Source organism: Callospermophilus lateralis, chromosome 14 (assembly GCF_048772815.1).
Source record: "Callospermophilus lateralis isolate mCalLat2 chromosome 14, mCalLat2.hap1, whole genome shotgun sequence".
NCBI classification, from domain to species: Eukaryota; Metazoa; Chordata; class Mammalia; order Rodentia; family Sciuridae; genus Callospermophilus; species Callospermophilus lateralis.
This window is the reverse complement of record NC_135318.1, coordinates 17,465,126-17,490,593: the sequence shown is the minus strand read 5'-3', so window position 1 is coordinate 17,490,593 and position 25,468 is coordinate 17,465,126. Positions and strand designations below refer to the sequence as shown.

Below are 25,468 nucleotides of genomic sequence, written 5' to 3'. Positions count from 1 at the left end.
GGGAAACAACCTCAACAGTCCCCCAGGGCTGTCATGCACAGATTGCTCAAGTTGCACACTGCACAACCCCAGGGGGCGCCACTCACCCCACAGGCATCACAGTTTTCTCGAGTTACTCCGACAGTTTCCTGGTAGGTGGCAGGCACGGGTCTTGAGAAAAGGGTACCTTTTTACATTTCACATGAAGTTGCTAAATCGGCCAGAGGCGGGGGTGTTCTAAAGTCACTCACAGTCGGGTGGGGGAGACAGACATGAAAACAGCCCATCAAGATGCCAGCAGGGAGGAGGATGAGCGAAGGCTTCCCGGGCGCAGGGTTAGCTGAGGTGAGGGCTCACTCTCCTGCTGCCTCAGAACTCCCTCTGGAAAACCATGTCACAGGACCCAGGCCCTCCACGGGGTGCCTAGTCCAAGCCGGCAAGGCCACGAGGCTGCAGCTCCAGCTCAGAGAGGCCGGACTCCCTTCCCTCCGTCCCAAGAGTGTGGGTGCTGCGTCCCTGTCCCTCGGCTTTCACTACCGCCATGGGCCAGGCAGGTGGACACAGAGTGAATGACCAGGAGACCTCTGCGCCAGGCTCCCTCCGCTCAGCCGCAGTCCGGGCCCCGGGTGACAACCTCCTCTGGGGCAGCTGCTTCGGAGGCCCTGGTCTCTAAGGGGAGGAGCAGAGGCCAGAGACCATGAAGGCAACCCGTGGCCTGCGCAGAGCCCACAGGAGGGGACGGAGGCTTCCTGAGCTGCAGGGCCTGGAGTCTGGCCCTCTGCCTCTGATGCCTCTGCTCCACTCAGCAACAGGTCAGGCCCCCGCAGCAACCTGTGCTGACGGGCGGGTGTCCTCCCTCTCTGGAGTCCCGGGGCCAAGGGTGTTTTGGGAAAGGGAGGGGCCTTTCCGCACCAACAGTCTGGAGTTGGCTGTGGCTGTGGAGCCCTGGAAGATGAGGACCCCAACCCTTGCTGGCCTCGGTGGGGGGACAGGGGGCTCTCAGTGGGCATGCGCAGGGTAGGAGAGGCTAATGGGGGAGGAGGAGGGAGAAAGGGTGGGAGGAGACAGATGAGGGGGAGGAGGAGGTGGGTGGGGAGAGGCCTGGAGCCCAGTGGACTCTGCACTGCCCCAGGGTCCCCACCACCTGGTACCTCAGAGGCCTGGACCACCCCTGGCGCTTGTCATTCCTCAGGAGTTGGAAGGCTCAGGAGGCAGGATTCAGTGTGACCAACTAGGCTTCTCAGGTGACAGTGATGGCAATTTGGGAGGGGATTGGCATAGGGCCTCCAGCTCTCACCCAGGTCTCCTGGAGTCCCAAGCCTCCTTCCCAGAGAAGGCCAGAAGATTTTCCTGCTCTGCTGAGCGCCTTCAGAGATATCAGCACATGGTTAATCTTCCTTTCGTTCAGAAATGCAGAGTAATTTGCCCGAATGGGGATTTCTGCATATTTATACTAATGTCTGTGTTTAAAGCTTATGAGACAGGGAATTGCTGAGAGATGTCCATTAGCAATATATACAGACTGCAATTATTTCTTTATGGTGTGTGGTTTGACTGCAGAATATTTTATTTCTATGGATGTGGTGGGCTTTGCCTACTGTGTTTTCTGATGTGCCCAAAGAAATCAATAAGAACAGAAAAGAACTGAAAAGAGGCAAGAAGAAAAGGAGTGTGACCTTTTAGGATTCTGAGAGTCCTGAATACACTACTCTAGGAGCCGTCTTTGTTCTCAAAATTGAAATGCATGTGCGCCATGGGGGGAATTCAGTGCGTTTAAGGATGTGAGGAAAACTTGTGAATCTTCCCCAGGATGAGGCAAAGCTGTCAATTCACTGGGTCCAGAATGAGCCGGCAGGGGTGTCCTGTAGAACCCAGGGGCACTTTACCGCTCAGCTACATTCCCAGTCCTTTTTACTTTTTAGTTTGAGACAGGATCTCACCAAGTTGTTCAGGGTCTTGCTGAGTTGCTGAGACTGGTCTCAAACTTGTGGTCCTCCTGCCTCAGCCTCCTGAGCTACTGGGATTACAGGAGTGCACCAACATGCCTGGCTAGAAACAGGTTTTGATCTGAAATAAAATAAACCTAGAGTTTCACAGACCACAGATTTCTGGAATCTTCACAGATTCTGGAACCAGTCCAAGTTTTTGCTGTTTGAGGGGGACGTAGCTGTTCAGAAGCCATGATTTGAAATGGCAGTGGGAAGACAGGGAAAGACCAGCCCTTCTTGGGGAGTTCCGGTCCGGGGATGGCTCTGCTTAAAGATTTGGGCCAGGAAGCCTGGGAAATTCCTCCCCTCTGGAAGTTCCACCCATGTTAACCTCAGCTGCACCTCGACTTCCACAGGCTTCTCCTGGACTTTCAGGTGACATTTTTTTGTATCTTGTGCTGAAGGGTCCGGGACAGACAAATCCCCAAAAGGCCTCTGGGACAGCTGGCACTCTGGGAGGAGTCACCACCAGGAGATCACTCAGCCTTGGTTGTCATAAGACATGGAACTGTGGCAAGGGCCTCTGCAGATAAGAAAGGCTGGGTGGCGGGGGACACCCACTGAGGACATCTGGCTGTGTGCAGCAGCAGACTGCCCAGGACACCGCTCACGTCACCCCGGGGATGTGCTGCCTCCTGGCCCTTCCTGGGTGACTTCACATCCCACTGTCCTCTCTTTCAGGATCTCTGCACTGATGAACATCTGGGCAGCTCCGTTGGACCACAGCTGGCCTCCTCCTTGGCAGCGTCTGCCGTGGCAGGTCCTCCTCAGAGTTGTCCTCCATCCGTGGGCCCTGTTCCCTCTGCGGGAAGGCACTATTCTTTTCCGGCCCCAAAATAGTTCCCTGAAGTAGACGCTGACTTCTCACTACCTTCTTGCACAGAAATCTCTTCCAAGAGGCGCTGGGGTCCAGAAGAGGGACAGATGGTCCCTTTCTTTTTATAACGCGGCCAGTCTTTTGAAATGAAGAGCTATAAACACAAGTTTGTCTTCAGCAGATGTTCTGTGGGCACAACAAGTGCCACTTTGTGCTCTAAAGCAACCGTGAGCCCTGTGAGCTGGGGAGAGACAGAAATTGGGCAGAGCCTGGGTGTGTGTGCAGAGGGCCTAGGGGCCACGTGGTGAGAGCTCCTGGCCAGACTGCAGACAGGCCTTGTGTCTTGAAGTCTGCACGCTTCCCAGAAACCACGGCAGCTCATTTTCTGAGCCCAGGCATCACCCACCCTAGTGTGAAGTGGCCACTTCAGAAGTGCTGTATTCTCCGGCTAATCCTGAGCCCCCTGTCTGGAGGCTGAGGGCTCAGGTGGGTATTCCTCAAAAGATTCCTGAATCAGTCGGATCCCTTTCTCCCCATGGGGTCATCCAGTTCCTGGCTCTACTGGCTAATTCGAGGACTAAGGCTTGTTCTCACTAAGGACAAGAATGGCTGGCCAGACGTGACATCTGGTGAGCTTCCCAGGAGCTGAAGGCTGTACTACATGTTGGCAAGAAGCCAATTTCTGTAGCTCCACGCTGGTGGCTCCTCATCCACTGGTGACAGAGACATGAGGCGTCAATAACTACTTCTAAATGGATGTGCGGCTGTTGGGTAGATTTCAAGAATTTCATTCATTTAAAAGGGCATAAGCTCAATTAATAGACCTCATTAACTTCAAAGATGTATCATCTTTGCTCGGAATTGGCTTCTTCATAGGATGACTGGCTCCATTAACTTTATTGCATTGGCAATACTTTGAAGAAGGCGTGGGAGGTGTAGCAACAGGAAAGAATCCCCAGGCTGCCTGCCTCCCAAGCTCCAGCAGCTTCTGTAGTGGCCGCTGCTCTGCCTGCAACCTCTTCAGTGGGCCCAGTGCCCCTGCAGGTTTACTTTGGGACTTCCTTCCTTCCTTCCTTCCTTCCTTCCTGTAATCCATCCATCTATCCATCCATCCATCCATCCATCCATCCCATAACACTTTTGGAGATGAGGTAAGAACCCAAGAATCACCTATTTATATTGAGAACTATCAGACACACGAGTCTAGGAGACTTAAAACAGCCACTTTGGGACTTGCCCATTCTTAGCCTAACATGCCTAGTGACAATACAGACCACAACAGGAAGCGTCAAGGGGTGACGTGGTGGAAAGGGTATGGACATTTGAGGCAGGTAGTTTTGAGACTGACTCTCATTTTACCACTTGTATCTGGGCAAGTGCATTTCCACCCAATGATTCTGCCTGGCAGGGCAGCTTCCCAGGAATACATAAATGCAGAATAAATATATATTGAATCCAAAGTGGCAGGTACCTACGAGACACCCACTCCCCACCTCTTGTGTCCTGGAAGGCAAGGCTGCATCTTCTGGCTCTGTCTGCCATCTTCCCTGAATCAGCCATCCCTGACCAACAGCTGGATGCCTCTCACCAGGGTCAACTTCATATTCGTAGGTGGTATCATTACTACAAAGACCCAGGCTGAGGCCACATGTCTCCTTCTCTGCTTTCTGGGACCCCAGTGGCATTAAATTGGGAATCCTGATGGTAATGAATATCTCCATGTACAAGAAAGATGGAAAATATAGGAATTATTTCCGCATGAATCAGAATTTCTGAAACCTGCCTATTTCTGTGGCCAGAAGAATTGGGAGCTTTCTGAATTATCACAAGGCAGTCCCCAAACTTAGGTGCCTCCGATGCCCTTGGCAACAGGTTCTGTCAGGTTTGAATAGAGAGCAAGGGATGCATGCTTACTGGGCCATAGGGCTTGGCTCTTGAAAGGCTCTGGATTCTAATGGACAAGCATCGATGGCTACTCAGCCATTATTTGGAGGGACCTAGGGGGCAGGACAGCTCAGGACAGTTTACTAAGCAGGCCTTCCCAGAGAAATCCCTGGCTATGGGAAGTAATGGGGCAAGGGGGCATCATCCAGTTAGAGTTTGCCCTTTTTATCTTTCTCTCTCCTTTGGGGACAATGTCTCCTAGTCAAATCGTGCTCTGGGCCATTGCTGGTCCTGCCCATGTGACACCAAGGAGGACTTGGCTCCTCTGTGAATGTGTGTGTCTTGTCTCCACTCTTCCTTCCATGCAGCCATGTATTATGGAGCTGCTCCAGAGCACAGAGGGCTCCTGGTGGCGGTGGGGGGTGGGCTTCTCTGACCCCAGTGGCCTGTGGCACACTGCATGGGGTGCAGAGGCACTTGAGTGGGCCCAGCCCAGTCACGCAGACTCTGGGCTTGTCTCTATGTGATCCTCATCTCTCGAAGGACGGAAGGCCTCTAGGGTGGAAAATTCCTAGCAGCAGATGAAGTAACTACTCAGGGCACCTGGGGATTGAGGGTGGTGTCATGGGGAAGTTCTAGTGGCAGTTTTGGGGGGATGTGATAGTTTAGTGATGCCTCTGAACCTCTGAGCTTTTGCTAAATGACCTTTTAGGTAACATCCTCTTCTGACATTCCCTGTGTGGTGGGAGGGTGGAGGGGCTGGAGGGATGGCTTGCTGCCTGGGAGTCAGTTCCCATTCCCAGAGAGGCAGGTGGGGAGCTGCTTCAGAGAGCACGGCACGGGCATGGGGCCGGGTAGGTCGGGCCGAGATATCCCTAACTCCCAGACTTCAAAAGCAAACAACTTAAAAAAAATAACTTGGTGGAGATGCTGGGCACAATGGCCTATCATCCCAGTTATTGGGAAGCCAATGAAGGAGTACTTGAAGTTCAAGGCCAACCTGGGCAACTTAGGGAGACTCTGTCTCAAAAGAAAAATAAAAAAAGGCTGAGGATGTGGCTCAGTGGTAGAGTGCTCCTGGGTTCAATCCCTAGTGCTACAAACAAACAAACAAAAATAAACAACAAAAAACCCTCAACAACCAAAAAGAGCCATCTCAGTGGAACAGTTAACTTGGCCAAAGGCATTGGAATGATCTAAGATGGTGCTGTATAAAAAGGAATGCCCAATAATCTCAGTTCTGAGAGGGGGATCCCAACAAACCAGCTCAGTGGACAGTAGGAGTCCTGAGAGGTTTTTTTTTTTGCTTTTTTTTTTTTTTTGCTTTTCTTCACTTTGATGCCTGAGGGTCTGCGTGTGCCCGTGTGTAGATGAATGTGCGTTTCAAACAGATAATCCACAACCACTGCAGGAAAGTTAGAATATCTGCAGTGCTCCGGTCCAAGAAAGCGACAGTCGCTTTTCCCTGGGCCACCCATCCTGTCACTTGGTGTCCCTTTAGTAGGTACTCGACAAGCAGGAACATGACGGGGGAGAATACCCACATGTGAAGGGGACTTTCCAGAGTGAGCAGCTGAGAGATGTTTGGTCTGCAGAAAAGGAAATGCTGCCCTCTTCAAGAGTCTCAAGTGCTGTCATGTAAAACAGGGGCCAGTTTTGCTCTGGAGGGCCCCAGACAGCAGCCCCATGGAAGTTACAGGAGGACAGCTCTGGACCATTTAACAGGACAGACTGTCTAGCAATTGGTGACTCTTGCTGCGTCCCCAACAATGAGGGCAGATTCCTGCTTCTCCTAGCTGACTTCTGAGAGCCCTCTCACCACGAAGGTCCAGGGCTGGGGGTAAGCGCAGTGGGAGAGCCCTCGCCTGGCACACAGGAGGCCCTGGATTCATCCCCAGCACAAGGAGATAGGAAGTAAAAAAAGAACTTCACCTATAAATGATTCTAATGATGCGTGGTGAACAGGGAGCAGAGTGAGCAGTTTGCAGGTAAACCATGGTGGCATTAGTAAGGGTAAGTCATACACTGTAAGTACACAGTCACTGTGCTGGGGTCAAGGGACACTGCCAGTGGGATGGACTTATGAATTGTGTCTCCTCAAATTCATATGCTGATGCCCTGGCCTCCAGTGGGGCTGTATTTGGAGCTGGCCTTTACCGAGGCAATAGAGGGGGTCATAGGATGGGCCCTGATCACAGGGCTGCTGTCCTTACAGGAGAAGGAAGGGACCTCAGGGATGCACCCGCACAGAGGAAGGGCCACGAGAAGACACTGAGAGAACCCAAGGAGACGGTCCTCAGGAGAAGCCAACCTTGCCTTTGCCTTCATGTTGGTCCCCCAACTTCCAGAACTGTGAGCAAATATATTTCTGTAGTTTACCTGGCCCAGGCTGTGGCATCTCGTGGTGGCAGCCGCCCCAGCAGCCTAGTATACAGTCCCAACATCGACTTTTTGGAAGTTGGTGAAATATAATCTGCTTGCCTTGTGTGTAGACCCAGGTCTGAGGCACTGGGCAATGACAGCTGAGACTTCTTTTGGAAGAGGGGAGGTCAAGGCAGGCAGAGACCAGAGGGCAAAACCAGACAGTTCACGGGGCTGCGCTTGGTCATCACCAAACTGTTGGGAGATTTAGAAAGTAAGCTGAGTACGGTGGTGCACGCCTGTAATCCCAGAGCTTTGGGAGGTTGAGGCAGGAGGATTGCAAGTTTGAGGCCAGCCTCAGCAATTTAGCAAGGCCCTAAGCAACTTAGTGAGATCCTGACTCAAAAATAAAAATAAAAAAACTTAGCCGGGGATGTGGCTCAATGGTAGAGTGCCCCTGGGTTCAATCCCCAAAACTAAAAATAAATAAGTAAATAAATAAAAAAGGAAAGAACATTTTTGCATGGTGATGTACTGAAACACATGGGCTTCCCTCTAAGGTAGGGAGGGGTGTGTGTGATATAATGTGTGTGTGTGTGTGTGTGTGTGTGTGTGTGAATGTGTGCATGTGTGCACGTGCACGGGTGCGTGCATGTGCATAAAATACATATTTCTTTTTTTTAAAGAAGAGAGTTACGCTAAGGAAGCAGTCAATGACAACTATTTCAATAGATGACAAGTTTTTGGCCATTTATTCTTCAAGCAATTTATATAATGTCTTATGTTCCTAAAATATCACTCTTGCATTATTTTTAGCTTTTACATTTCTAGAATAGTGAGTGTCCTCCTGAATGAAATGTAATTTCAACCAAATTGTTTCTCATTAAACTGGGTTTTGTGCCTTGCTTTCTTCACTTTTGCTTCATGGTTTGGGGCACATGCGTCTTCCTGGTCCCCATCATGCAGGTACAGGGAGCAGGTAGGCCACACCCTTGCCCGGGGATCCTGCCCTCAGAATCCCCCCCCCATGTGCTGAGAACTCGGCGGGGGGGGGGGGGGGGGGCAGCCTGCTGAGCCTGCCTTCCCCTCACAGGGGACGGACGCTGGCTGATTGGACAGCAGTTAGGCAGCTGGAAACTCATCATCACACACACACACACACAAGGACAGAGAAAGGTGTACAGAAAATTTCTGGGCCCTGGATGTGCCCCGATTTCCCTGTCAGGGGTCAGTGGCCACCAGGGGTCTCCTACCCAGGCAAAGCCCCTGATGATCAAGAAGGTCTTCACCCTGCAAGACCAGGATGGCCTCAGAGATAGATGGACTTTCACCCAAGACCACGGTCACTACCTGCTGACGGGAGGCAAAGGAGGCAGCCCTGTAGCCCAGGCCAGCTCCTGGGTTTTGCCAAGCTCTCGGGGACAGGGACTTGAAGTCACGGGCTAAAATCGCTAGCTGACCCTGTCTGAAATCAGGACAGGCCTGTGGGCCATCTGAGTCGAGTGTGTGTGTGACTCCACGATAGACCAATCTGTTGAAAAAGTCCAGGGTCTCCGGTGCTTCGCTGGAGCTTCCTTCCCTAAGGCCGGGCCTTTGTAGATCCACCTCCTTCCCCTCGCCTCCTGCGTCACCAGGACTGCCTTCAGTCCACATGCTCTTGATTTTCTCCAGTCCCTATAGTTCTAATCACTCGGACCTTCTCATCTCCCCAGTGGAGTGTAGGCTCCTCCAGGGCCGACTCCTACCTCTCTCCCAGGGCCTGGCAAGTGTCTGGAACACTGGGCATTGCCTCAGGGTCTCCTGCCCAGTAGGACCCATGACCCGTGTGGGGCGCTCAGCTGGAACGCTGGCTGTCCCTTTTGCCTGACTCATGGGAGAAGCCAAAGTGCGGGCTCTGCACACAGTAGGTACCTCAGACTACATACATTAGTTGCTAAATAAATACTAGGTGGTGCAGCAGGGAGGGAGGTGACAGGACTCAAGCTCTTTTGTGGCCTCTGAGTGCCAATGTCCATGAACCTAGACTGTCACTTCTGGTTAGAGATGGCAGAGCTTGGGACCAGGGTAGCAGGTCCTACCATGGGTTAATACCTGGACATGCCCTCCCCTTGCTCCTGTCTGAAGATCCCTTTCATAGTCAGGTGCAGTGGCACATGCCTGTTATCCCAGTGGCTCCGGAGGCTGAGACAGGAGGATCACAAGTTCAAAGCCAGCCTTAGTAACTTAATGAGGCCTAAGCAACTTAGTGGACCCTGTCTCAAAATAAAAACATAAAGAAGGGGTGGGTATGTGGCTCAGTGGTTAAATGCCCCTGGGTTCAATCTGTGGTACCAAAAGAAAGAAAAGAAAACTAGACAGGGGGGCCAGAGCAGGATCTGTAACCTCAAGGATGCTCAGCGGTGGTTGGAGGCTGCGAGCTGTGTGCGCCTGCAGCACTGTGAGAAGAGGCCCCGGGCGCCTGGCTCGGCCTTTGCACCACCGAGTAGGGTGGCTGGGGTTGCCTCCTGCTCCCAGGATGACCTGTCTCTGGGTGGTCTGGCTGCCTGCACTGCATCTTGCTGCTTTCCTGGTTCGCTCACAGTTAAATGATCTGTTAACCTAACCGTTAAGCCCTGGACAACTCTCCAATTAATGAGGAACAAAACCCCGAGGACAGAGCGATGGAAGCGGGGAGGGCTCCTGAGCAGGGCTGGGCAGGTGAGGAGGAGACACTCCATGGGCATTTGCAGTGCCCAGGCTCAGACATGCCTGCCCCTGGGAGGGTGTGCGGGCCGGTGTGGGGCTGGGAGGGAGAGTTAGGGCGATGGTGGGCTGGGCTCCCGGCGAGGTCTTGAGCCCTGTGCTCTCTGGACCATCTTTATTACCTAGCATTCTTTAGGATTTACAGTAGCCATAGCAATAGTGACGGGTAACATTATAGTGAGCCTACTGTGTGCCAGGCACTGTGTTAAGACGACGTAAATTGTAAATTATCTATTACTCACAGCAGGTCTGTGGAATGGCCCTATGTTATAGAAGTGGAAACTTAGAGACACCAAATTTCTGGCACGAGTTTGTTGAGTTAGTGGGCAGCGGAACTTGAGTTCTATCCAAGGAGACAGTTGCCGACTCTGGGCTCCTGACCACCTTCTATGCTGCCAGCTACATGCTCCTGACCAGCTCACCCTGCCTTGGTAGGTTGGTCTGTAGAAATCAGAGAATTCCAATCACCTTATATGTTGATGCTGCCATGGAGCAAGACCCACCTGTTGTGTCTCCTTGTGCTCTAATATCAAGTTGAAGGTCACAGGGTGGATGTACATACAGCTCCTGGAATTATGGGGAAGGCTCCTGCAGCAGGCTGGTTCCTTCCGGTTGTTATGGTGATGGTGGAGGACATTACAATTGGAAAGGGGGATTTTCTTCTGTTCAGAGTGGACCCCTGGGAACTAGGTTCTTTAAATATCATGAGGTACTCTCCTAAGACTCTGGAAGGCAAATTGGTCTATGATTTGTTACATTAACCTTGGCCCCTAAAAGACCACGGGCACTGAAGGATGACCCTCATACTGGTGGTAGAACTATCAGTGAACAACTTTATAGTGATCATCTCACTCTAAGAACTATTCTAAGAGGTTTATACAAAATAACTCGATCCTCATGACGGTAAAAATCAGATTCTAATCATCATCTCCCTTTTATAGATGAGGAGACAGAGGCAGAATTCCAGATCCGATGTGCTCTGGTGGACTTATGTTCCTAGAGCGGGGCACGGGCACGGGGACTGCACTTGGCAAACCTGAATGCCTGGGCCTCTGGGGTGCTGCACCACCAATTCCTAGCCCAGTGCTTTGCAGCCTTACCCAACACACCCTCCCTATGCACCTAGCCGGGCGCTGGGCTGGCTGTTGGGGTGAAGTGGGAATTGTATGAAGTCCTTGCCTGAACCATCCGGGGCTTCACAGTATAATCAAGGAGGGCAGAGCAATGGGCAAGCCGACTGAGGGGTGCCACTATTCAAGGCACAGAACATGGGTAAAGATGGAGAGAACCCATGGCTTGGTGCGGCTACTGGGCAGCCTGTGCATAGAACAGCAGACGATGAGGTGGGAGGCGGGCAGGAGCTGGGTGCCGCAGCTCCACTGCAAGGGTGGGCACTGGGGAACAAAGCGGTGGGGACTGATGGAGACATTCTATGGGGACATGGTAGGAACAAGCCTGCATTTATAAAAGACCACTCTGGCTGCTCCTTGGAGCCTTGGCTGAAGGGATACACCGTGGGCCAGTTAAAAGCTGTTCAGTGACTTTGATTCTGAATCCTGGATAGATTCATGATGGCACTTCTAGGACACAGGCACAGAAAGACAGGTCTGTGGGAGGGTGATTTCTGTGTGGCCTCACATGTGGGGGCAAACAGCTTGATGGTGCAGTCAGCTTCTTCCCAATGCTGTGTCCTCTGGACACGTCGGAGGATGGGCAAGGAGAGGGGAGGTCTGTGTTGGCCTGGGAGGAGCAGTCCAGAATTCACCTGCCAGAGAAGTGACACACCTCTCTCCTGGTCAGTGGCTTCGTCGGGGCTGCCAGCCTGGGAACGCTGCACTGGGGAGGGCCCTGCCTTCCCACCCCACATCAGCTGCCCTCTTTGCTGACCTTCCAGACCCGGGGCCAGTGTCAGCAGCAGCGGTGGCAGCTATTTTTTGGCATGAGCAAGCTCAGTGCTTTGCATGGCCGGGTCCACAATTTTGTTTAATCCTCCAGAGGCCCGAGGAGGGTGGTTTGCCACCCCCATTTTAAAGATGAGGAAAGGGAAGCTCATAGAGGTCAGGACTTCCCCAGTCATCCAACTATTCCTTATGCCTCAAAAGTATTTTTTTTTTTAACAAGGTCCTGTCTTTGCCATTTGTGGAATCAGGGGCAGCACCATGCAAGCAGGACTGGGGATGGACAGAGCTCTGTGGGGCGGAGGTCCAGGGTCAGGAATAGGAAAGCAGAAACTGCAACCACAAGAAGGACTTATGGCTCCCCAGCCCCTGGGCAGAGAGGCGAAGTCCTGAAAATGGATCTTCGCAGCCCTTAACCCAGGCCTGCAAAATCTTTAGTCAGAAGAGTCATGTCTCCCACTTGGGTCAACCTGGACTCAGTTTTTTGGTGCCGAAGCAAATGAGAACAGGTGCAGCCCAGCCCCTCTCCCGAGACAAGCAGGTAAAGCACACAGGCCTTTCTGCCCTCACCTCCAGGCCCAGGGTCTGGGCTTTCAGAAGTCTCCAGCCCCCTCTAAGCCACCAACAGTCCTTCATGGAAGAAGGCCAGGGCCAGAAATCACCACACCCCTGGCTTCCACCCTTGCTGTGAGTTCCCAGGGACTCTTGTTGGGTTCGCGGGTCCCCAGGAGCAGTGACATCAGATCTCAGGTTCTACTGGGAGGCCTGAGTTTGGCCCCATCTCTCCCCAAGGATTAGCTCTGGGGTCTGAATCCAACTAGACCGACATCTCAGGTATTTCCTGATAGATTCAAACCAAACTAATTCTGTTTTCCTCCCTTATCACTTTGCACACATGAAATCTATTTTTAATCAGCTTTCAATATATCATCTAAAAAAAAAAAGTCCCACAGCTTGCTCCCACCCCCAAATTGTTCTTAGAGAAAGATTTATCTTGTAAGTTTCTTAAGAAAATCTATATGTGCTCAATGCATTTAAATAACACTCATTAAAGTGAACGGTGCGCAAGCCAACTTCTCCAGTCACAGATGAGAGACAATCGCCTGACCTATTGCAAATCAAAAAGCATTTGCACACCACCTTTATTTTTCAATTGGTTAAGTTTTAAATTAAAGTCCCAACGCCCTTTTTGGGAAAGCAGACTAATAGAGCCCTGACTGAAATTTTCGCTCAGTCGATTGAAAGATAATTACAAGAAACAAAATGTGAAATTTTAAATCAAGGCACTAATGAAGTCTAAAAATACCAGGGGCCCATCCCTCTGGCTGGCAGGACCTGTTCTTCATGGAGGGGGATCTCTCCATAATTACTCAACCCCGTGAGAGGCCAGGTTGTCACGTCAAACAATGGTAGGCAGAAATCGCAGGGCGGTAATGAGCTAGATCGAGAGGCGTTCTACGGTGGATCTTATTATAATGCTGGGCAAGGTTTCAAATGAAGAACCGGAGAAAGGGAGACTTCTTTTTTTTTTTTTTTTTAAAGTGGAATTCTAACTTGTGTTGATGCCATCACGCAGCGCCTCCTGTTCCCGCCTGGAGCCAGCTGTCTGTCATTTAGGAGTGTGAAATCAATTGGGTTTCAGAGATGTAAAATCCCTAGGGGCAAAATTAAAAGTGACCCAAATCCAAACCCACGTGGTCCTGTCAGGATTCTGACTCTCCCATGGCAAGTTTCAAAGATTTGGTTTCAAAATTTGGGCTTCTTATTTTAAAAAATATGGAGTTGTTTGACATTAGATCTGACAGACAAATTATAGCTTCAGCAATAAAGGCTTTTAAGATTAGAAATGAAAGGAGAAATTACTTAAAAAAAAAAAAAAAAGCCCACTGAGGCTGGAGTTTTGAGGTTGTCTAGTGCGCGGGCTTCCTGGTCCTTCCTCCTGCAGAGTGAGGGGGTCTGTCGCCCTGGAGGGCTAAGCAGCCGGCTTATTGGCGACCTATGAAAACCAGTGCCATGGGCGGGTCACTCATTCTCACTGGCCGGAGCTGGAGGACTGTGACCAGAAGGTGGGGCCATGGCCACTTTCTGGGCCCCCTTCCTGCCCACCCTCACTCAGACTCACTCTGCCTGTGGGGCCTGGTGAAGCAGATCCCACCGGGCCCCTCTTTCTTCTTCTCTGCTGTTTGTAAGGCTTGGGACTGCAGGGGACAGGCCACACCCTCAGGCCCTGCACAGTTGCTACTGAGCACCTCTGCAAAGGTTTGCTGACCCAGTGGGCCCCAGCACCAGCAGCCCAGCCCAGCCCTGTCCCCACCACTGGTGTCTTCCCCATCTCACCTGGCCAGGACAGGACGTTCAGATAAACCTGTGCCCAGCAGCTTTGGTGGGGCGGATGGCAGCTCAGGGCTGAGCCCCAACGAGGGACTCTATTGCCATCTGGGCCAGTTACCAATCACATAGACCAACTCCATTCCTAAGTGCGTGCCTGGAACATAGCGAGCCAGCAAGATCCTTTGCCAACCTTGGGAGGCCTCCCATGCAGTGTGAGGAGAGCCACCCAGTGACTTGGGCACAGCCTTGGGGACAGCCAGGACTCCCGTGACTCAGTGTGTCAGACTTGGTGGCTTAGGAACTGAGAGCTGCTTTTATTTTTTTGGTGGGGGCGGGGAGAGGGGATTCTTTTTAAAGGGAGAGGGATTTTAACCAAAACAATTCAAACAAAAAATTGATTTAGTGTTTTTTTTTTTTTTTTTAAGATCTTAAACAAAGCAAGTTTACCAGAATTTAGATGTAATTCTCCATAATTTTGTCATTTAAAACTAGTGCTGATTTCCGAAACAAAGGCAGTCAAGGCTCAATCAGCTTGGGAGTGAAACCCAACAGAAATCTAGACGTGGCTTTGTTGTGGGGACACCTGACAAGACCTGAAAACACAGAGCCTTCTCTGGGAGAGCGGGTGAAGGAGAGTGGCTAACTGGATCGGTTGCTCTGCTGAGAGGCAGGGCCCCCGAGATGTGCTCTCTAATAGGAGGCAGAGATGCTGTGTCCAGACAGGGACAGGACCACGTCCAGGACCATCCGCTGGCCTTTTCTCAGGCCGCATGGTTGCCCCAGTTGGGCAGGCGGCCCACTGTGCACTCTCCTGCCTCCTCCTGCCCCCAGAGTGTGTGTACCTAGCTGAGGGATGACAGCTTCCCCTCTGCCTTCAGCAAGAGCGAGGACCTGGCCTCTCCGGGTACAAATCCAGGGCCGATGAACCCTGAAAGCATCCCTCTGGCCCCTGGTCCTCCTGTCCTCCCACAATTCAGCCTGGATGGAACCCAACACAGGCAGCAAGAGCGAGGCCTACTTCTGATGCGGGGTGCTCTGACCCTGCGGCTGGGGCTTACCCTGAGGACCATGATGCCGGTGTGGTGTGCCCCCTTCCCAAGGATCTGCCTCTGAGCTCCCTAGGAGGAACCCGCCCTGGGCTTGTGAGAAGAGGGTTCACCGAAGGCCAACAGGAGCTGCTCTTTCCCAGGGTCTTACAGAGCCACCCACAGGTCCTCGAACCCCGAAGTTCAAGTGGCTTGGGTGGTCTGGGATGGCGCCTGGCCTGTCGAAATGTCTTGGGTGCTGCTGTCATCCGGGGACTGTGTGGAGGGAGCGCGCCCTGGAGGGTCACAGAGAGTCTGTGTTCTGAATGTCTGTTCCATGGGCCCCAAGAAGGAGCCATGATTCCTGCTCAGTCTGCATCTTGGCCTGGCCCTGGGGTCAGAGGGGAGAGTGGCCCAGGGCTCTGGACTCTGCAGGCTCTCCCTTCCTTCCTCCTCCTGTTTTCCTCATTTGCCCATGCAGTGCCCCCTTCCTTTCCTGCCCTCCACACTTGCCCTTCGCCTGGCCTCCTCTGTCTGAGGCCTGGCCCTCCTGGGCAGGGAGAGGCCCCACTGCAGCCTCCAGCTTGGGGGAGGCCAGTGAAGAAGCTGCCACAACACTCCTGTCCTGGCTATGTTGGGGTGACCAGGCAGGGAGCTACAGACACAGGCACACAGGGAGGTGTGTGGGCAGCAGGACTTACCTTTGGGGTGCCCCGGGTCGGTGAACTCATATTTCCCCACGCCAATGGTCCGCAGCATCTGCAGCCCGTGGGCCGAGTCGGTTGTGGGGGGCCCGTTGGTGGCAGGGGCACTGTTGGGGAGAGTAGCGGACGGCTGGGCCGGCGGCGGAGGCAGCAGCGGCCCTGCCATATGGCCGTTGCCCACAGCGGAGGGTCCTGGACGGGCCACCTGCCCCACACCAGGCAGTGTAGGCACTGCCAGGGGCTGAGGGCTGGCATAGAGGGCCTGGGCAGGCATGTTCACCACCACGCTGCTCAGCGGCTGGGAGGGTGGCTGTGGGAGCGAGTAGTGGCCCGCCATCAGCGGGAGCTGGGGCCCCACATGGGGAGGCAGTGAGGGGGTCACCCCAATGACGGGGGCCTGGACGTTCACAGCTGGGCTGAAGGTGGGAGGCTGGGCCACTCCATAGGAGTGTGCGATCAGGGCAGGCTGGCTCCCGGCGGCCACCGTGGTCACCCATGGCCCTGTGCCTGCAAGGGAGATAAAAGAAACGTTATCTGCTGGTGACACATTCACTCAACAAACACCGACTGCCTCAGACCCTGAGCTGGGGGCTGGGGCCACAGCAGTGGATGAGATACCTGGGTCCAGAAACTCACAAGCTAAGAATCTGTGATTACAGATCCAGGCCCTGTGCTTTCAGGGGGATTATGGTTTGGATAGGAGGTGCTCCCCAAAAGCTCAAGTATGAGACAGTGCAAGAAGGTTCAGAGGTGAGATGATTAAACAGCTTTAACATCATCAGTGGATTAACCCACTGATAGGGATTAACTGGGTGGTAACCGTAGGCAGGTAGGGTGTGGCTGGAGGAGGTGGGTCACTGGGCATGTGCCTTTGGGATTTATATTTTGCCCCTGGTGAAGAGATCTCTGCTTCCTGGTTCATGTCCTGAGCTGCTTGCCTTGGCCACATCCTTCCATCATGATGTTCTGCCTCATCTTGGGCCCAGAGCCACGGACTCAACTGACCATGGACTGACCCTTGGAAACTGTGAGCCAAAGTAAATTTTTCTTCCTCTGTGTTGTTCTGGTCAAGTCTTTTGGTCACAGCAACAAAAGCGCTAACTAAAACGGGGATATGCACTAATGGCTGTGGGGCTCAGAGAAGGAAGAAGAGCTGCTTGGGAGAGGTGAGAAGCAAGTGACCGAGCAGAGAGGAAGAAAGCAGAGGCCTTCCAAGAGACCCGAGTTCCAATCTCGGCTCTACCACTGACCAGCCAACCACCCAGCAGGTTGCTTTTGTTCTCTGAGCTTCGTCCTTCTCGGTTAAATCAAACTGGCAACGCCTACCTTCTAGGGCTACGGGAAGGACTGAAAGAGGAAAATGTATTAAAAAAATAAAACCAGCTGAGTGTCTGTCACGTGGTAAATGTTCTATAAATGTTGGTGCTTCTCCCCCCTTTCTGGAGAACCCCTGGGGGAGGGAGGTGGGGAGAAAGCTACATGGTGGGGACAGTGTGTGCTGGGCCTTGAGGGGAGGACACCAGAGCTTGGAGCAGGGCAAGGTGCTCTCAGGAGGGTCTCTGGGTGGGGTACGTGGAAAGGCTGCTAGGCACAGCCGGCCCCTGGGGAAACAAGAGGAGCCCACTCTGTCTCTTGGGGAAATTCTGGCTGAACACAAGGGTCCAGACACACCTTTTGAGATGTGATACAAAAGGAAGGTCAGCTGTGCCCAGCTCAGGCAGAGCAGGGCTGATATGAGGTGACCCTGGGGCTTGCAAGTGAAGCTGTTGGACACAGGGACAGGGAAGGCCAGTCTGGTTGCCTCTGACGGAATGAGAGCAGGTCTGGGTCTCGGTCACCCAGTCGCTCTCTTGGTTTCCCTGATTCTTCTGGCATGGCAGTGCAGACTGAGGCAGGAGAGGAGGGGTCCTGGAGGGTCGAAAGCAGGACTGGGAACTCCATCCTAGAAACAGGATGGCGAGACCGGGCAGGTGCCCAGATGGTGAGGAGACTCTCAAACACCAGAGGGTGCTGTCAGTGTGATGGTGCATGGTGAGGCTGGGGGACTCAGAGCAGGGGCTAGCCCTGGCTCTGCCCTTTCCTAGCTAGGTAACCTGGGGACAAGCCATTCCTGAGTCACTTTGCTCATTGGCAGCAGGTACGATAATACAACATCCTAGGATTGCTGCAAGCATTGAGACGGCACACAGAGCCAGGCACATCATAAATATGCAGGAAATATTTATGATTTTGATAATGAGAGAGGTTGGGGAAAACTGGAAGCCAAAAAACATTGGCGAAGTCGTGCTGGCAAGATTCTAAAGAATGGATCGCTCAGGGGGACTGTCCCCAAGCTGAAGCAGAGGAGGTGGCATCACAGTGAGTCAGCCTGGGTGTCTCAAGGCCTAGCATGTCAGCCAAAGCTCACTTCTGCCTGGAAAAGTGCCTTAGAACTTCAGAGCCCAGCTGGTGAGGCCCAGGCAGCTCTGTGGTGAAGACAGGGAGTCCCTGCAGGGATTCATTGACGGTGGGTGAATGCTCCCCCCTTTAGGTCTCTGGTCCCATGCAGCAAGTCCCGATCACCACTTTTTATGACTTAAATGATGGCTTGAAATCCACCATGACTGGGTCTACAGAGGATACAATGTCATGAGGACTGGGAACAGGGCAGCCAGGAAAGCAGGGGTCCTACAGACCCAAGGAGCTGCATGGGGAGAGATTGACAGGGCCTGCCCTTGGGTCCCCAAACCCAGCTGCCTAAGCTGATTGTGAGGAGGTGAACAGCAGTGGCCTCAGGACAGTCTTGGGGTTTTGCTGCTGAGACGGCATGTGATGTGGCTGTGGGTTGAGCAGATGCAATCCAAGGCTGCAATGACTAGAGTGGAGGGGACACGGAAGGAAGGAGGTGCCCCTGTGGGCGGTCCTCACTGTGTTCTTTGTGCTCAAGGAGGATGCAGAGAGGAGCAATTGCCCAGAGGTAAAGGGACTGGAATCCATGGGCTCTGGGGCATAGCTGGAGGGTTTGGTGTGTTTACCCGGCGGAAGACTTGGAGGGGGGATGAAAGGGGTCTTCAGAGATCTGTGGGGCTGTTGCATAGAGGGATGATGTTCCGTGACTCCTGACGGGGAGCTCTGGGGCCAGTGGGAGGTGAAATGGAGGGCATCTGTTCTGGTCACAGCTGTCCAAAGGAGGACTGGGATGCAGTAGAAGGTGGGGAGCTCCCAGTCCCTGGGGGCTGAGCAATCCCAGTTCCACTTACACCATGGACATGCCAAGACCTCCCTGGAAGGTACCGCGTGAGGAATCAGAGTACTAAGGTTTGGGAATGACTAATCAAAATAACTGGAGCTGATCAAAGCCACCTCTGTAGTGTTTCTCACCCACCCTTGCTCTCCCAAATACTTTCTTGAGTAGCAGAGAAAGGAGCAGAAGAACAGCAAAAGCAGAGAGAACACCACCAGGGACCCCACCCCCTGAGCTTGCAGGACCCATTGGCGAGAGGCGGGCACCCAGCAGGCAGGTGTCCCTGCTTGCTGACAAAGTACACACCTGGATTGTCGCTCTCCCTCATCTGTTTGGAGGGTGGCTCGTCAGTGTCCCAGGGTGTGGACTGATTGATGGGTGTCTGCCCCCACCGGATGCTGGTCGCGAGTCCCTGGGACTGATTGTCCGCTTTGGAGATGCCAGGGGCCTGCGGAAACAGATTAGGAGGGTGAGCACAGTCAGGCTTGGGTTGCTGGCCTGGGACCTGTTCTCCTGAACAAACCCCCACTGTCGACTGAACTTGGGGCCAGAGGCAGAGCTCTGGTCCAGCTTTCCAGCCCCACAGGGAATTGCAGGTTATCTTGGTAGAATCACAGCAGCTGAGGCCACTGCTCCAGAAGCCCCAGGCCAGGGCCCCCGCGGCCCCGCAGCAGCCACCTGCTCCACCTGTGCTACCACAGCTGAGCGTGTTCTGGGCCATGGAAACCCTAGGCCTCGGTCATCGAGAAACCACCACAACACAACAGTTATTGACTTACCAGGGCCTGTGCTGAGCACCTACTGTGTACCCAGCCCAGCCCCAGAGCCACCAAGTGCCCACCTTTTGACAGGTGTCCACTTACTCAGAATTCATAATGCGATGGCCAACTGCTCACTCTGCAAAGTGCCACCATCAGGTGGAAAGTGAGGGTCACTGTGCATTCCCTTCCTGCCCCGACACCAGCCACTGTGTTGCAAATCCCACCCAGGGGGATGAGGAGGGTGGGAGCTGAGGCCTGTTGGGGCACAGCTGAGGCCCTCCCCAGACAGTGGGACCCCTGGCTTCTCTATTATGGAAAGCCATAGTTTAAAGTGAAGATGAGCCTTGGAATGGATTCCAAAATTAGGGTAGCACTGGCCTCCCTGAGTGAGAGCCTCACAATGGGAAATGACTTAGTCACTAAGAATCATTCTTAATGAGGTGACAGAATGTCCACACTGCAATGTTGAATGAGAAAAGCAGGCCACAAAGTGACACACACATGACCTCCCTATGTGGATGTCTCCGTGTCAAACAACCTGTGTAGGAGGGGAATGCCCCAAAGGTCAGCAGGGCTGCTGTCCTTGAGGAGGGATAATGGGTAACTTCTGTCCTGTCTCTGGACTGTGCTGTATTTACCAAGTTTTCTACTATGGCCATTATTTATAAGCCAAAAAAAAAAAAAAAAAAATGCTAAAAACATGCTGGAGAGGCCAGGATGGTGTGCCTGAATGTGAGGAGCCGTGGGTCTCTGTGGAGGTGGCTTTGGGAAGAACAACTGTGGTTCCCGGGAGGATAACCAGAGCCCACCCAGGCATGGGGTGGAGCATTAGGAGGGATGATGGGCAGAAGTGGCTGCCAACCAGAGACAGTCCCAGACAGCAAAGAAGCCCCGAGGGACATCTGTAGGTGAGGGCTACAGTTCTTGTGGTGGCTTCTGATGGCACTAGGTCCAGTGATGTATGGTAGGAGGTTCAGCTCCCTGCTGGGCCCCTGACTGAGTGACTCCTGTGTCCCAGGTCAGGGGCTATGAGCCAGGAGGCCGGCCACACTTCTTAGGGCTTTGCTGAATAATGCAGATGGCACACGGTGACTGCATTAGGGCCTGCTGGGAGGAGCAGGAGCCACATCCCGGTAGGACCCGAGGCTGTGCTGAGCTGATTGCATTAAGCTGCACTTTATCTCTGGCCTGCATTTCAGATTCTCCGCTTCTGTGAACAGAGCAAGAAACAATGGAGAAGAGATTCTCCTGAGGAAAGAACAACTCCTTGGACAAGCGTCCTCATCAGGGGCCTCTGCCCTGTTTCTGTCTGTGGGAGCTGGGGGCCGGGGTGTGAGATGGGACTGGGGATTTAGCCACGCTCGCCAGCAGTGTTAGGGAACAACAGTGTGGCTTTCCCAGCATTCTCCAGATAGCTTCCAATGTGTTCCCTGACAAGAGAAGCCAGCTTACTCCCTCTGCAGCCTGTATTTCCAGGCTCCAAGGTCCTGGGAATTCAGAAGCACAAAGATTGCTTCTCCTACAACCAGAGGCATGGGAAGGGGAAGAAGCCCCCCCTACCCTGGGGCCCTATTTTGGATCCAGTTTGAATGCTGAGACCCCAGCCTCCTTTCCCCTTCGCTGACAATACAGAACCCCCGCCTACCAGAAGGGGGTGCTGCAGCCTGTCTTTGCTGTCGGGATCCCTTAGGCCTCCCAGGCAAGAGGCAGCTCAGGTTTTTAGAATCCTCCCTCGGCCACCATTTCTGCCCTGCCAGGTTCGCATGGCAACTTGGGGTGGGGGTGGGGGTGCTGGAAACTCACCCAGGAATGGCCATTGCTACCAGGAGAGGAGGCTGGGGTCTTCTCGAGTTTGGGTCACCAGGTTTTGCCCTCTTAAATTTCACGCTCCCATGTTTGCCTTAAAATCAGGGGAGTTTCTGAACTGGAAAAATTGAGTACTTTTCCGTCGACACACATCACTCAAGCCTGTGGTTCCAAAACACTCCTGCCAGTTTGCTCACTTGCTCATTTTGTGTCTTGGTCTGTTCCTTCGGCACTGAACTCTGGTTCTGTGTCGTGCACTGGCCAGGGCAGTGGGGACCTAGGTGACTGAGACTCAGCTCTGCCCCCAAGCGGCTGCACCAGTGGAGCAGAGAACTCCGGTGCACAAATGGTAGGAACATGTGACACCTTGGACAGAGGCCAGGAACTCTTGGGGGCAGAGGTGGGCCTAGAGTGGCTGGGAGGAGATCATGGGGGCTTCAAGGGGCCTGCATGGCCGTGTCTTTCATGAATACTATGAGCGGTTTCTTTCTTTAAATGTCTATGTGTGTATATATGTATATTTATTTTTTCTCTCTTTTTAAAATTTGTTATAATCTATCCATACGTGCATACAATAAAACAGTATAATTTGATCAATTTCATTCCCCAGTACCTCCCCTTTTCCTCCCCTCCCTCCCCCTGATCCCCTTCTAATTAGTTCTAATTTAGTTATAGGTGACGGTAGAATGAATTTTGGCACATTATACACAAATGGAGCACAACTTCTCATTCCTCTGGCTGTGCATGGTGCAGAGTCACACCCGTAGTGTATCATACATGTATATAGGGTAATAATGTCTGTCTCATTCTGCCGTCCTTCCCATCCCCACAGCCCCTCTCCTCCCCTGACTCCCCTCTGAACGATCCAGAGTTCCTTCATTCTACAAGCGATTTCTTATGTACAAGAAAGCAGTTCTGCAGTGAGAAGAAAAACAGTCTTTTTTCTTTTAGGAAAGATAAATAAGACTACTCACACTATTCCACACTGCGCTAGCAACATCTGAAACTGCAAGCAACTTGCAGTTCGGGGATTTAATTTTATTAAAATAATGAAATGAACATTCCTTCCACTTCTTCCAGAAAAGGCCTGGGCACAGGGGTATGTCCTGTGAGGAGCCTGGCTTCTGGGTGGGCAATACATGGACTGGTGCATGTTGTTCAAGGCAGGGCCCCTCTTCCTGCCAAGGGCTCCAGGCCCAAAGTAAAACCAACCATATCTCAGATTCTGGAGGTTTCTGGGATGAAGAATGGGTCCGTGGCTCCAGCTCTGAACTCAAGTCCTGCTACCTGTTCTCTCCAATGGCTCAGAATCCCCACAGGTGATCCAGGCTCCACCCCAGCCTGAGTGCCAGACCCCCCCAAAGGAGGGCTCCCCCGCACAAAAGCCACAAAACCCAACCAGGACAAGGTAGCCCTGGGCAGGGGGAAGAAGGTGGGGCTGAGCAGGCCTCACCTCGCCTCCTGGGAAGCCACTCAGACCCTGTACCTTTCCCTCGCATCCCTGGCACGGCTTCTGCTCCTGTGACTTGGTGGCGCTTGGCAGAGCAGAGGCAGACCCTCCCCCTGCCCAGTCCCACAGAGTGGCCCTATCTGCCCATCATCAGGCCTGAACAGTTCTCTCGGCTTCTCTTTAATGAGATGCTAATGGGATGCATCATTAACGCAGCAGCTTTTTAAACCCAAGCTCTTGTAAATTTTCAAAGGTCACATTTTTACGGTGGCTGACAGCATCCTGCTTCTTTCAGCGACTGATGAACACTAAAGACCCAGGTCCTTTACGGCTGAAGCTCCCTGTGAGGCGGTGGCACAGGCTGAAGGTGTCTGCTGGTCTTGGGGGCAGGGGACCACCCACCTGCAGCAGTCTCACAGGACATACGGGTGGCATTTTACCAGTTAGAGGGAACCAGTTACACATGGACCACATGCAAAGATGCTGCCAGAGGGGGTTGTGGGGGCTGACCCCTGGCCGGGGAGGCACGTGCTCCCACTCTGCGCCCACAAGTGTGCAACAGCCCACAGGGCTCTTGCTAATTTGTCGACCCAGAGGGAGCACTTTTCCCTAGTTTGCACACAGTGCTATATAGGCTAGTGGCATCGAGGTGATCAGGGAGGTTGGAAAGATGACAGCGATGTAGACTCCTGGGGCCCCTCCAGGCCTTGCTGATTCACCCTCCACTCCATGTGCCCATGATCATCGCAGTGCTCAGCACTGCTGCTTGGTGAATGCTCCTCACTTTGGGAGGAGGGAAGTGTGCAGGTCACGGAGCAGACATAACATAGTATGACTCCCTTCCTTAGGGACATGAAGTTTCCAGACTGTGGGGCCTATGTCCTGGGACCCCTAACCCTACTTCCCTGGATGTTTCTGGAAGCTGCTTGGAGGCCTAGCTGACCCAATCCACTGACTGATGCCCAGAACCTATGGCCCCCTCCTGTGCGCCTGGTATGGTAAAGGTGTGAGATGCTGAAAGGCGGAGGAGGGGGGAGGGGACAAAGCACAGCATCTTCCACTGTTTTCCCCAGAAATCAGAGAAGTGTGAATTAACAGAGCCTGAAGGTCAGAGAGAAGCCTCCAGAAGAGATGGGCTGGTGTTGGGCCATGAAAGCTAAGCAAGATTCAGAAAGGCAGACAGCCTGGGGCTGAGGTCAGCACCAAAGGGTCCTGTAGCCACTTGTACACTTCCAGCCTACATACATCTGACAGGGTCCAGCTCCGGGCTCCACTTCTGGGGTCACATGGGTGGACAATGGTGCCTGTGCTCATGATCCTCTACCAGCCATCAACCTGCCTTCCAGACTGGACCTGCAGGCTTCGAGGCCCTGACACTGTGTGAGTGTCAGAGTAGGCAGAGGCTGCCCCTGCTGAGTGCCACTGAGCATGACAGTCACCCTGCTAGCTTCATCCCTCACAGCTGTGAGCCCCCTCCCCATCAGGGCTCCCAGAGTCCTCTCTGCCCTTGCCTCAGTTTATTTCCATTCTTATTCTGGTCCAGAAGCGCTGTCAGACACTTGGGATCAGTGACAGTCATAAAGTCCTGCCCTAGAGGGATTCACAGCAAGCACAATCAGACTCCTACACTGGGACGCACCAGGACCATGCTGAAAGAGATGGCAGGGAACAGACCCACGTGCTGTCTCACTCCCACCTGGATAATAGAGGGACTGGGGCCACAGACAAGAATAGGTACAATAAAATCATGATGAAATGCAAAGGAAGACGAGACCAGGGAAAACGAAGAGTTATAGCTACGCAGAAGAAAATTGCAGACATGCAGGCCAAGGAGCTCTTAGCCGTTAGCATAGTACTGAGCTTCCAAGCAATCAAATAAAAATATGGGTATACAGGCCTGTGACTATCTTGACAGGCAGATGTGCCACTATGTCTCTCTCTCTCTCTCTCACACACACACACACACACACACACACACACATTTTTGGTGTATGCTGGGAATTGAACCTGGGGTATTTGTACTTGCTAGGCAAGTACTCTACCCCTGAGCCACATCCCCAGCCTTCTGGCCTATCCTTTTAAGAGCTTCTGCATTGGTCTCTTGGACTCTGGAGACCAGACTAATTATTAGTGATCACTACCAAGTGACTGTCATCAACACCACCAGCTCCACAAGTTCTCTGAGCTTCCATGCACAAATTTGTGAGATATTTGAAAATATTATTGTTTAAAGTCACTAGAGAAGGAAAAAAAAAAAAGAAAAAAAGCGGGCGAGGGGGACAGTAGGATGTGCAGTCTATTGTGTATATTGTAAAATAGCAAAAGATCAAGAAGTCATTGGTGTGTGGCTCTAGGCAGACACTCTGCTGTTCTGTCTGCGTCCCTCTGTATTCTGTGAGAGTGGTGTAAGTACTGGAGGGACTGTAATTGCGTAAATGCTAGTAAGCACATCCTCCAGGCGGGGTGGTGGGAGTGAAGTGGCCTTGGAGGAAAGGCAGG

At 52.8% G+C, this 25,468-nt stretch overlaps 1 protein-coding gene across 2 annotated transcripts in view; it reads right to left on the bottom strand.

Annotated features, from left to right (window-relative positions):
• The window catches only part of Klhl29 (kelch like family member 29), a 280,513-nt gene that overhangs the window by 42,405 nt on the left and 212,640 nt on the right, over positions 1-25,468 (bottom strand). For both annotated transcript variants that reach the window (XM_076833011.2, XM_077105186.1), the window contains 2 exons: positions 19,259-19,400; positions 15,727-16,236 (listed from right to left, as the gene is read on the bottom strand). In XM_076833011.2, coding sequence (XP_076689126.1) covers positions 15,727-16,236; positions 19,259-19,400 — 652 coding nt within the window. The remainder of the gene's footprint in view (positions 1-15,726; positions 16,237-19,258; positions 19,401-25,468) is intronic.